Genomic DNA, 13,017 nt, shown 5'->3' with positions numbered 1-13,017 from the left:
GCAATGCACTACTGGGAGCTAGCTGATTGGTGGCTGCACATTTATGCCATTTGTCATTGGCCCAGCTATGTGTTCAGGTAGCCCTCAGTAGTACATTGTTGCTCCTTCAACAAAAGATATAAAGAAAATGAAGGAAATTTGATCACAGCAGTAAATTGGAAAGTTGTTTACAATTATATGTTCTGTATGAATAATGAAAGAAATATTTTGGGTTTCATGTCCCTTTAATAATTATTCTTATGGCTCTTAATAAATAAGAATTTATCAATAATAGCAAATATTGGGGTATATTACTAGTGGCGCACTAACTGTTGAGCGCAAACGATATTGGGTTTATCGTGCCTTGTTGCACGTCGTAAGGAGCATGCGTATTACAAGTTGAAAGTAAACACATTTCATTAGCATAATTGAATTTATGAGCTCTGGTTAACTGTTACGCTCAACAAAAAAGTTGCACAAAACACATCAAAAATACATTTAAAAATACAGTTACACTCATTATATCACTGTTAAAAAAAAATTACTAAAAAAAAATATTGCATTAAAAATGTATAAGGGCTCAGTTGTTTGTCAAAAAAAGGCAGGCAAGGGCTTTAACAGAGATGCATACATATACATGTCTAATTATGTTTGTATGTATGTGTATATATATATATATATATATATATATGTGTTTATATACATATGTGTACATATATAGACTTATATATGTAAGTGCACTGGAGCTCTTTGAAGTCAAGTACCTGAAAAATCATATTTATGCAATACTCATATTTAATAAAGTGCTTAACTGTATTTACTGTAAATATTTCACATTCCAATGTTCTAAGTATTTGTAAATAGATATTTATTTATGTACTCAGAACATATTCCCCTATGTGAAAAACATTGGAATGTGAAATATTTACAGTAAAAACAGTTAAACACTATTAAATACGAATATTGCATAAATATGATTTCTCATGTTTTCAGCTACTTGACTGCAAAGAGCTCCAGTGCAGACACACACGTGTGTGTGTGTATATATATATATATATATATATATATATATATATATATATATATTTACACACATTTATTTGTGTTTATATATGTCTGTAAATACATATATACACATATAAATACATAAATACACACGTATGTACAAACACGAAGAACATTAGAATGTGAAATATTAAGATTTCCTGTTGGGTTAGCGCACTTGGTTAAACACAATCAAGTTTGTGTGCGAGTAATGGTTTTAGGTTTTTTTTCCACTTTTCGCATTCCATTTAAGTCTATGGGGGAATACGTTAACAAGTTGGCGATATAAGAAGTTCGTCTTTTTGTGCACGTCAGGGTTAGTGCTTGTGCAAAACTATTTACTTTCAACATGTAATATGCATGCTACTGTATGTGCAGAAAAAGCTTATTTCTTTTAAAGTTAATGTGCAAGCGGGATCGCTAAATAACGCGTCACTTGTAATCTAGCCCAGAGTATGGAAAATTTACGTTAATGTTTCTTTTTTTTTTTTAATTTTTTTTTTTGTGAGGACACTTTCTCAAAAAGTTTGCCATCCCTGCTTTAGTATAAACTCTAAATACCTGGCTGTGAAAACAAACTAACAAACAGTATCCAGTCCCCATCAAAGGGTTCTGTTGGGGAGTGGATTTAGAAAAATTGATTATGAAATGAATTGTAGTTCCATGACTGGCAAATAATTCTGTAAGCTTTCCATTTAACTTATAACCTGATATAGATGCTGACTCTGTATTGCATATCAGTTACATTTATCCTATCTTTTAAATGGTTAGGATATCATCATAGCAAACATTATAAAAAGTAAGTATACTAATTTATAGATAATTAAGAAGGATACACATGTTGTATATAGCATTATTGCACTTTTTCAGTGACTCTCTAAAGTAATTTCTGGTTCATGTGGAAAGGAAATACTGATCTAACATTCACATTTATACAACATTAAATAAATAAATTAAAGTATTTGTTTCCCATGCAGGGCATACATTGTGAAATAACTGGAAAAATAATACAATTGTCCAAGCTAAATATGCAATGTAAGGTCATTCCCGCCAGACACATTATCACTAAGTGTGGCCACTTTAAAATGACTACATAATCCACATATCAGGCAATACTGATCTGCCATCATAGTCAGAATGTTCTATTGTTATTTCTGACAAAAAAAAAAGTATTCTGGAAACATCCAGTAATATACTGGTAAGCTACAGATATTAGAGCAGAAGGACATTATTCACCCTGCTCTTTAAGGAAGGAAAATAGTGGAAGCACTAGATCTGACCTGGAGATAAAATGGTCCACTTGCAAAAAGGTGGCTATGATGTAAGTGGGAGAGGCACACATGTGAAGGACAAATAAGATAACGTTCAAAGTATTAAAATCTATTTCCATTGAGAAAAACTAACATGTCTACATGTTCTGCTGTCAGTGCTGACCGCTTTCTGTAAATTGTCACACCGGCATCTGTAAAAAGCCAGCTTGTAGGAACTGATGTGGCAGGGATGGCCAAAAGTTTACGGGCTGCTCTTGCCAATAGAGGGTATTGGGTGTGATGCATTTTCCACCACTGCAATGGATCCTGGCACAAGGAAGAAGCCTCGCTGGTCTGGAAACTGCTTATTTCCTGTTCTGCTTGCTGGTTGATGGTACTCACTGAAGAATTTCTCATATTGCACAGGTCCCCTAAAAGAAACTCAATACCAGAGTCCTGTTTGACTTTCTTCACAGGTGGCCTTGAATTCAAGGGCTCAGGTGTAGTGCAGACAGATTCAGATGACTGTACCTTGGCCAAATTTGACGCTTCAAGCTTCAGTAAATGAAGTGTATCCACACGATCTGGCTGGCTGAGAAAATCAAGGCCACGAAAACGAGGATCCAAGGCACATGCCAAGTTGAGAACCTGATTCACCTCATTGTCTGAGTATTTAAAGCTTAAATCATCATGTATGGCCTTTTTAATAATCTTGGAGAATTGAGAGTCCCATTCATTGGGTGCTAAATGTTTATATAACAAACTAGTGATCACAGGTTTTACCAGTGATAGCCCTGCAAATTGATCTTTGGTAAATGTTGAGGTAGCAATTGCTAAGGGTTTAAGGATATCTACTACATCTTGAAGAATAGACCAATCCTCTTGATGGAGAACAAGATTATCATTTATTGTCTCACTTATGTCTTTCATAAACTTGGAATGGTCCATCATGCTCTGTAGTAAAGCGTAGATGCTATACCACTTGGTTCCATCACGTAGGAACATTTTCAGATGGACCTTTAACACAGGCCACTGTGCATTCAGCTCTTCACTTTGAGAAGTTGAGGAGAAAATAGTGGACACTAGTTTTCTGAATTTATCTAATGTGTTTTTTATAGAATGGTGTTGAAGGACAGCTTCAATACAACTTTTCAAAACTTGCCCCACACATGGCAAAGATTTCCAACCTATTTTTGAAGCTGCTATTTTGACAGAAGAGCTATTAAGTCCAACTGCGTAAAAGGTATTTTCACGTATTCCCCACTCCTCTGCAACATCAAGTAGAACTAACTTTAGGGAATCTGCAGAGATATCTTCTGAAACAACCCTGCTGGAGAGCACCTTATTCCTGAATTCAAATCCATCATCTACATAATGGATAGTGAGTGTGAGGTAGGACAAAGAGCCACTATGCTTCCACAGATCAAGGCTAACAGAGCACTCCTGAAGTCTTTTCACCAGTTCTACCATTTTCAACTTTGCCTGAATGTACATTTCCTGTAAGACAGTATGAGCCAAAAAAGAGGCTGCTGGTAGTTTGTATGTAGGGTCTAGGATAGACAACATTTGTGTAAAGCCTTCTCCTTCAATTATTTCAACAGGCATCAGGTCACGGACAATAAAATCTGCCACAGCCTTTGTTGTTCTACCTACGGTGGGAGCTACTACTGCTCTGGTAGCCAAATCTCGAGTTGATACAGAATCAGTGCTTTTCTGGGTGTCTACTACAGCCCCTGGTGTTCCAACCAACTCATTGTACTCGCGTCGGTGCTTATATATCAAGTGTTGTCTCAAGTTAGTGGTATTACCACTATATGAAAGTCGTACACCACACAGCTTACAAATTATTTTAGTCTTGTCAATAATTCGACCATAAGCATCCCCTTGGAAGCCAAAGAATGTCCAATAACGACTCTGAGCTCGCCCAAGGCTCACCAGATTCTGAGTTCCCTCAAGTAGCTGAAAGCCAGAAGAAGGATGCCCCATATTGTTAAGTGGATAATTTGGTTTGTGTGATTGCATTAGTGGAGTGACCATATCACTACACAAGTACTGATTTTGCTGCGATGATATGTGATTTGATATGGAGTCTAGTGTCTTCAAGTGTAAATCTTGGAACAGCTTCATTAGAAGTTCCTTCTCGCCAAATTCATATTTAAAATGCTCACCTGAGAAAAGAAATACAATACAGAAGATATATTTATTAAAAATTATGTTTTGCAATTTTTATAACATTTTAAAGAGGGTCTCAATGTGGCAAATATTTGGTGATACTTAGAACATTCCATTTTAGTTTAGGATAAAAACAGAATTTATGCTTACCTGATAAATTACTTTCTCCAATGGTGTGTCCGGTCCACGGCGTCATCCATTACTTGTGGGAAATATTCTCCCCCACAGGGAAAGGCAAGGAGAGCACACAGCAAGAGCTGTCCATATAGCTCCCCCTCTGGCTCCGCCCCCCAGTCATTCGACCGACGGTTAGGAGAAAAAGGAGAAACTATAGGGTGCCGTGGTGACTGTAGTGTATAAAGAAAAAAAATTTCAACCTGATTAGGAAACCAGGGCGGGCCATGGACCGGACACACCGTTGGAGAAAGTAATTTATCAGGTAAGCATAAATTCTGTTTTCTCCAACATTGGTGTGTCCGGTCCACGGCGTCATCCATTACTTGTGGGAACCAATACCAAAGCTTTAGGACACGGATGAAGGGAGGGAGCAAATCAGGTTACCTAAATGGAAGGCACCACGGCTTGCAAAACCTTTCTCCCAAAAATAGCCTCCAAAGAAGCATAAGTATCAAATTTGTAGAATTTGGCAAAAGTGTGCAGAGAGGACCAAGTCGCTGCCTTACATATCTGATCAACAGAAGCCTCGTTCTTGTAGGCCCAAGTGGAAGCCACAGCCCTAGTAGAGTGAGCTGTGATTCGGTCAGGAGGTTGCCGTCCGGCAGTCTCATAAGCCAATCGGATAATGCTTTTCAGCCAGAAAGAGAGAGAGGTAGCAGTAGCTTTTTGACCTCTCCTCTTACCAGAGTAAACGACAAACAAAGATGAGGTTTGTCTAAAATCTTTTGTTGCTTCTAAGTAGAACTTTAAAGCACGAACAACATCTAAATTGTGTAATAAACGTTCCTTCTTTGAAACTGGATTCGGACACAGAGAAGGAACAACTATTTCCTGGTTAATATTCTTGTTGGAAACAACTTTTGGAAGAAAACCAGGCTTAGTACGCAAAACAACCTTATCTGAATAGAAAACCAGATAGGGTGGATTACATTGCAAAGCAGATAATTCAGAAACTCTTCTAGCAGAAGAAATAGCAACCAAAAACAGAACTTTCCAAGATAATAACTTAATATCTATGGAATGTAAAGGTTCAAACGGAACCCCTTGAAGAACTGAAAGAACTAAATTTAGACTCCAAGGAGGAGTCATGGGTCTGTAAACAGGCTTGATTCTAACCAAAGCCTGAACAAAAGCTTGTACATCTGGCACAGCTGCCAGTCGTTTGTGTAACAAGACAGATAAAGCAGAAATCTGTCCTTTTAGAGAACTAGCTGACAACCCTTTATCCAAACCTTCTTGGAGAAAGGAGAGAATCTTTGGAATGTTAATCTTACTCCAGGAGAATCCCTTGGATTCACACCAGCAGATATATTTTTTCCATATTTTATGGTAAATCTTTCTAGTCACAGGTTTTCTGGCTTGGACCAGAGTATCTATCACAGAATTCGAAAACCCACGCTTGGATAAAATCAAGCGTTCAATTTCCAAGCAGTCAGCTGCAGAGAAACTAGATTTGGATGTTCGAATGGACCTTGTACTAGAAGATCCTGTCTCAAAGGTAGCTTCCATGGTGGAGCCGATGACATATTCACCAGGTCTGCATACCAAGTCCTGCGTGGCCACGCAGGAGCTATCAGAATCACAGAGGCCTTCTCCTGTTTGATCCTGGCTATGAGCCTGGGAAGGAGAGGAAACGGGGGAAACACATACGCTAGGTTGAACGACCAAGGCGCCACTAATGCATCCACTAGAGTCGCCTTGGGATCCCTGGATCTGGACCCGTAGCAAGGAATCTTGAAGTTCTGACGGGACGCCATTAGATCCATGTCTGGAATGCCCCATAATTGGGTTAACTGAGCAAAGACCTCCGGGTGGAGTTCCCACTCCCCCGGATGGAAAGTCTGACGACTCAAATAGTCCGCCTCCCAGTTGTCTACTCCTGGGATGTGAATAGCAGATAGATGGCAGGAGTGATTCTCTGCCCATTGGATAATCTTGGTTACTTCCTTCATCGCTAGGGAACTCTTTGTTCCCCCCTGATGATTGATGTACGCAACAGTCGTTATGTTGTCCGACTGAAATCTTATGAACCTGGCTTCCGCTAGCTGAGGCCAAGCCAGGAGCGCATAGAATATTGCTCTTAGTTCCAAAATGTTTATCGGGAGAAGCGACTCTTCCCGAGACCATAGGCCCTGAGCTTTCAGGGAGTCCCAGACCGCGCCCCACCCCAAGAGGCTGGCGTCGGTCGTGACGATGACCCACTCCGGTCTGCGGAAACTCATTCCCTGAGACAGGTGATCCTGTGTCAACCACCAGAGAAGTGAGTCCCTGGTTACCTGGTCTACTTGAATTTGGGGAGACAAGTCTGTATAGTCCCCATTCCACTGATTGAGCATGCACAGCTGTAATGGTCTTAGATGAATTCGAGCAAAAGGAACCACGTCCATTGCTGCGACCATTAGTCCTATTACTTCCATGCACTGAGCTATGGAGGGTTGAGGAATAGAATGAAGAACTCGACAAACGTTTAGAAGCTTTAGCTTTCTGACTTCTGTCAGGAAGATCTTCATTTCCACAGAATCTATTATTGTTCCCAGAAAAGGAACCCTTGTGGACGGTGACAGTGAACTCTTTTCTATGTTCACCTTCCACCCGTGAGATCTGAGAAAAGCCAACACAATGTCTGTGTGGGCCCTTGCTTTGGAAAGAGACAACGCTTGGATTAGGATGTCGTCTAGATAAGGTGCTACAGCGATGCCCCTCAGCCTTAGGACCGCTAGAAGGGACCCTAGCACCTTTGTGAAAATTCTGGGAGCGGTGGCTAAACCGAATGGAAGAGCCACGAACTGGTAATGTTTGTCCAGAAAGGCGAACCTCAGGAACTGATGATGAGTTTTGTGGATTGGAATATGCAGATACGCATCCTTTAGATCCACGGTAGTCAAATATTGACCCTGCTGGATTGTCGGCAAGATTGTCCGAATGGTTTCCATTTTGAAGGATGGAACACTGAGGAACTTGTTTAATATCTTTAAATCCAGAATTGGCCTGAAAGTTCCCTCTTTTTTGGGAACCACAAACAGGTTTGAGTAAAAACCTAGACCTTGTTCCCCGGAGGGGACTGGGTTTATCACTCCCATCTTTGATAGGTCTCTTACACAATGTAAGAATGCCTGTTTCTTTATCTGGTCTGAAGATAAGCGAGACAGGTGGAACCTTCCCCTTGGAGGAAGTCCCTTGAACTCTAGCAGGTATCCCTTGGAGACTATCTCTAGTGCCCAGGGATCCGGAACATCTCTTGCCCAAGCCTGAGCGAAGAGAGATAGTCTGCCCCTACCAGATCCGGTCCCGGATCGGGGCTACCCCTTCATGCTGTCTTGGTAGCAGCAGCAGGTTTCTTGGTCTGTTTACCCTTGTTCCAGCCTTGCATGGGCTTCCAAGCGGGTTTGGGCTGGGCCGCGTTACCTTCTTGTCTAGCGGCAGTGGAGTTATTAGCCGGTCCGTTCCTGAAATTGCGAAAGGAACGAAAATTAGACTTGTTCTTAGCCTTAAAAGGCCTATCCTGTGGGAGGGCATGGTCCTTACCCCCAGTGATGTCTGAAATAATTTCCTTCAATTCCGGCCCAAAAAGGGTCTTACCCTTGAAAGGAATATTAAGTAACTTAGTCTTGGACGACACATCTGCCGACCAGGATTTCAGCCAAAGCGCCCTCCGCGCTACTATAGCAAAACCTGAGTTTTTCGCCGCCAATTTCGTTATTTGAAAGGCGGCATCCAATATAAAGGAATTAGCTAATTTTAATGCGTGAATTCTGTCCATGACTTCTTCATAGGAAGTCTCTTTCTGGAGCGACCTTTCTAGTTCCTCGAACCAAAAGGACGCCGCTGAAGTGACAGTAATAACACACGTAGCTGGTTGAAGGATGAACCCTTGCTGAACAAAAATCTTTTTAAGCAATCCTTCCAATTTTTTATCCATAGGATCTTTGAAAGCGCAGCTGTCCTCTATAGGAATAGTGGTGCGCTTCGCTAGTGTTGAAACAGCTCCCTCAACCTTCGGGACCGTCTGCCATGCGTCCCTTCTAGGGTCTACTATGGGAAACATTTTCTTAAATATAGGAGGTGGGGCAAAGGGTACACCTGGCTTCTCCCACTCCTTTTCCACTATGTTCGCTACCCTTTTGGGTATTGGAAAAGCGTCGTCGTGCACTGGGACCTCTAAAAATGTGTCCAATTTGCACAACTTCTCTGGTACTACCATAAAATCACAGTCATCCAGAGTAGCTAATACCTCCTTTAGCAAAGCGCGGAGATATTCTAGCTTAAACTTAAATGCTACTATATCAGGTTCTGCCTGTTGAGAAATTTTTCCTGAGTCTGAAATTTCACCCTCAGACAGCCCTTCCCTCACAGCCAATTCCGATTGATGTGAGGGTAAAATAGATAAAGCATCGTCAGCGTCTGATTGTTCATCCCTTTTATCTGTATTTAAAGCTGAACAATCACGCTTTCTCTGAAATGCTGGCAGTTTGGATACAAGATTTGCTATAGAATTATCCACTACTGCTGTTAATTGTTGCATAGAAATAAGCACTGGCGCGCTAGGTGTCGCCTGCGCGGGCAAAGCTGGTGTAGACACAGAAGGAGAGGATGTAGAACTATCCCCACTACCTTCATTAGATAAATCATCTTGGGCAACATTATGAAATGTAACAGAGCTGTCCTCATTTTGCTTGGACGCTATGGCACAATTATCACAAACACTCGAAGGGGGAACCACATTTGTCTCTACACACACAGAACATAGGTTATCTGATGGCACAGACATGTTAAACAGATTTAGGCAGGCAAACAATGCAATAAAAATGATTTTAAACAAAAACGTTACTGTCTCTTTAAATAATAAAATGACACACTTTATTTCTGAATGTTCAAAAAACTATGAAGGCAATATCAGATTTTTCTGAAATTTGGACCCCAGTGTCTTAATGCTTAGAAAGTATTGCACAGCAAATATGGAGACTCTAGCTCTTAAAACAAGCAAACCGGAGCTAACTGTTGGATTTAACCGTTTTTATACACCACAATCCCTGCTTACAGCATTGCTGCAGCTTTTACCTTTCTTAGGGGTCAATCATCCACAGAAATAAGCCTTCTGGAGTCACTTTCTGAGCCACAGGACCCTCTCACATGGAACTGCATGCACTGTCTTGAAATTAACTGAAGTGCCAAAATGAGGCCTCCTCCCTCAGTACACTAGAGTGAAGGGGCCTTCCTGACTAGATTTAGGTGTCTAAAGCAAGCCAGATCAATAAAAAACGTCCCCAAGTGTATATGAGCTTATAAAACATTTCAATTGCCATCATATTGTAATAAAAAACAATCGATTTGGCCCCTGACAGTGTCTACCAGCATAAAAATCAAAAAGGGGAAGCCTGTTATCTTTTTTGCTGAGGTGAAAGAAAAATGGCTTACCGTTTTCCCTGAGGGGAAAAATGACTGTCATCTAGCATTAGCCTGTGTTGTTAGAAGGAGACTAGTCATACCTGAAGCAGATAAGTCTGCAAACTGTTACCCCCAACTGAAGTTCTCTGGTTTCAACAGTCCTGCGTGGTAACAGAAATGGATTTTAGTTACTTGTGCTAAAATCATAGCCCTCTTAAACAGAAATCTTTATCACTTTTCTGTTGTAGAGTAAATAGTACAAGCCAGCACTATTTTAAAATAACAAACTCTTGATAGAAGAATAAAAAACTACAACTAACACCACAAACTCCTCACCATCCCCGTGGAGATGCTACTTGTTCAGAGCGGCAAGGAGAATGACTGGGGGGCGGAGCCAGAGGGGGAGCTATATGGACAGCTCTTGCTGTGTGCTCTCCTTGCCTTTCCCTGTGGGGGAGAATATTTCCCACAAGTAATGGATGACGCCGTGGACCGGACACACCAATGTTGGAGAAAATGGTTTGTATGAAAGTTAAAACGGTTCCTATAAAAAGTGCCCTAGAATAATAGTGAACATTAAAATTTGTGTAAACATTCATAAACCATTAAAAAGCATACATTTTTTTTATTTGACTAAGCCTGTCAATTTAGTTTCCTTTTCCCAATGTCTTACTCAAATTTGTACACAAATATATTTCTTAACTCTCGTGTTAATATAAAAATGTTTGATACATTAAAGCCATTTAGATTTTTTAAAAGAGCTATCCACACAGTTTAAGGAAACCATCATTTATGTAAGAACTTACCGGATAAATTAATTTCTTTCATATTGGCAAGAGTCCATGAGCTAGTAACGTATGGGATATGCATTCCTACCAGGAGGGGGCAAAGTTTCCCAAACCTCAAATGCGTATAAATACACCTCCCACCACACCCACAACTCGGTTTAACGAATAGCAAAGTAGTGAGGTGATAACAAAAAGGAGTAAAACGCATGCAAAAGGAGGAACTGGAAAAATAACTGTGCTTTTATATATATATATATATATATATATATATATATATATATATATATAAAAAACATAACCACCATAAAAAAGGGTGGGCCTCTTGGACTCTTGCCAATGTGAAAGAAATTAATTTATCAGGTAAGTTCTTACATAAATTATGTTTTCTTTCATGTAATTGACAAGAGTCCATGAGCTAGTGACATATCGGATAGAAATCACCAAGATGTGAAAGTCCACAGAAGAGTCACTAGAGAGGGAGGGATAAAATAATCCACAGCGATTACCACTGAGAAATTAAATCCACACAATAATTAAGTTTTTCTTAAAAACAAAACAAATCAAAAGCAGTAGGATCAAACTGAGACAGCTGCCTGAAGAACTTTCCATCAAAGACTGCTTCAGAAGAAGCAAAATACATCAAGATGGTAAAAACAAGAAAAGTATGCAAAGAAGACCAAATTACCGATTAGCAAATATGATCAACCGAGGTTTCATTCTGAAAAAGCCTAATAAATGGCAACTGAACTTAGTAGAATGAGCTGTAAATCTGAGGCAGTGCCTGCCCTGCCTCCAAATAAGCATTGGCAATGATGCAGCAAGCCCACGGCACTCCATCCATTGGAGTGCCGTGGACTCACTGCACCACCACCATTACTTTGGGGACTTGGCAGTGTTCCCGGTTTACATAAGCACCCTTCTTTTGTGGTTGTGCTGTACCCACACTTGTCTTTTCCAAATAGACCTTGAGAAACAAAAGCTTTAACGAGGATGCCAAAGAAATGGCAGAGGCTTTCTGATCTTCTCTGGAACCAGAAAAACAACAAATAGACTAGAAGTCTTCTGAAATCCTAGTAACCTCAATATAGAATTATAAAGCTCTTACCACATCCAAAGGATGTAAAGAACTCTCAAAGAATTATTTAGGATTAGGACACAAAGACGGAACAGTAATTTCTCTACTAATGTTGTTTCAAATTGAAAACCTTCGGAAAAAAAGAAGTCCACAAAACAACTTATCTAGATGAAAGGAGATAAGGAGACACACAAGAGAGAGCTGATAAATCAGAAACTCTTGTAGCAGAAGAGATAGTCAAAAGAAACAACACTTTCCAAGAAAGTAAATAATCTTCAAAGAAATATTGCCTCAAAAGAAAGAGCCTGCAAAATCTTTAAACCAAATAAGACTCCAAAAAGGAGAAATTAATAAATGAACAGGCTTGATACCAACCAAAGTCTGAACAAAACGGTGAATATCAGGAAGTTTAAACATTCTTTCTAGGAAATAAAACAGAAAGAACAGAGATTTGTCCCTTCAAAAAATTTGCAGACAAACTTATCCAAACCATCCTGAAAAATTTTTAAAATCCTAGGAATTCTAAAAGAATGCCACAAGTATTTATGAGAAGAACACCATAAAATATAGGTTTTCCAAACCTGATAATACATGTTCCTTGAAACAGACTTATAAACCTGCAACATAGTGATAAAAACTGAGTCATAGAAACCTCTATGACTAAACACTAATCAATTTCCATACCATCAAATTAGTAATTTGAGATCCCGATGGAAAAATAGCCCTTAAAACAAGAGGGCTGGCCAAAGAGAAAGCAGCCAAGGATAGCAACTAGACATCCGAACAAGATCCACATACCAAACCTGTGAGGCCATGCTGATGCTATCAGAAACACATGAGACTGTTCCAATAAGATCTTGGAAATCACCCTTGGAAGGCGAAAAGATGTAGTCAGGTTGCAAAACCAAGACACACTTAATGCATCCACCATTTCTGCCTGAGAATCCCTGGACCTGAAAAGGTACCTGGGAAATTGAGAAAACACTTCTGTATAGAGATTCCACTCTCCCGGATGTATAGACTGACAGCTGAGATAATCCACCTCCCAAATGTCTAAACCTGAGATAAAAATTGTAGAAATTAGACAGGAGATGAATTCCATCTAAGAACGTATTCAAGATACTTCTCAATTGCTAAGGAACTGTGA

The 13,017-nt window shown here is 39.9% G+C and overlaps 1 protein-coding gene across 1 annotated transcript in view; it reads right to left on the bottom strand.

Annotated features, from left to right (window-relative positions):
• Nucleotides 1–1,192: 1,192 nt before the first annotated feature.
• Nucleotides 1,193–13,017, bottom strand: part of LOC128638726 (E3 SUMO-protein ligase ZBED1-like) — a 94,534-nt gene continuing 82,709 nt past the window's right edge. Inside the window, exon 6 of the mRNA XM_053690859.1 lies at nt 1,193–4,441. Within this exon, the coding sequence (XP_053546834.1) occupies nt 2,397–4,441 (2,045 nt within the window). The 3' untranslated portion in view covers nt 1,193–2,396. The remainder of the gene's footprint in view (nt 4,442–13,017) is intronic.

This window comes from Bombina bombina, chromosome 8 (assembly GCF_027579735.1).
Source record: "Bombina bombina isolate aBomBom1 chromosome 8, aBomBom1.pri, whole genome shotgun sequence".
NCBI classification, from domain to species: domain Eukaryota; kingdom Metazoa; phylum Chordata; class Amphibia; order Anura; family Bombinatoridae; genus Bombina; species Bombina bombina.
The sequence above is the reverse complement of the archived record's forward strand: the minus strand, read 5'-3'. Positions and strand labels throughout refer to the sequence as shown.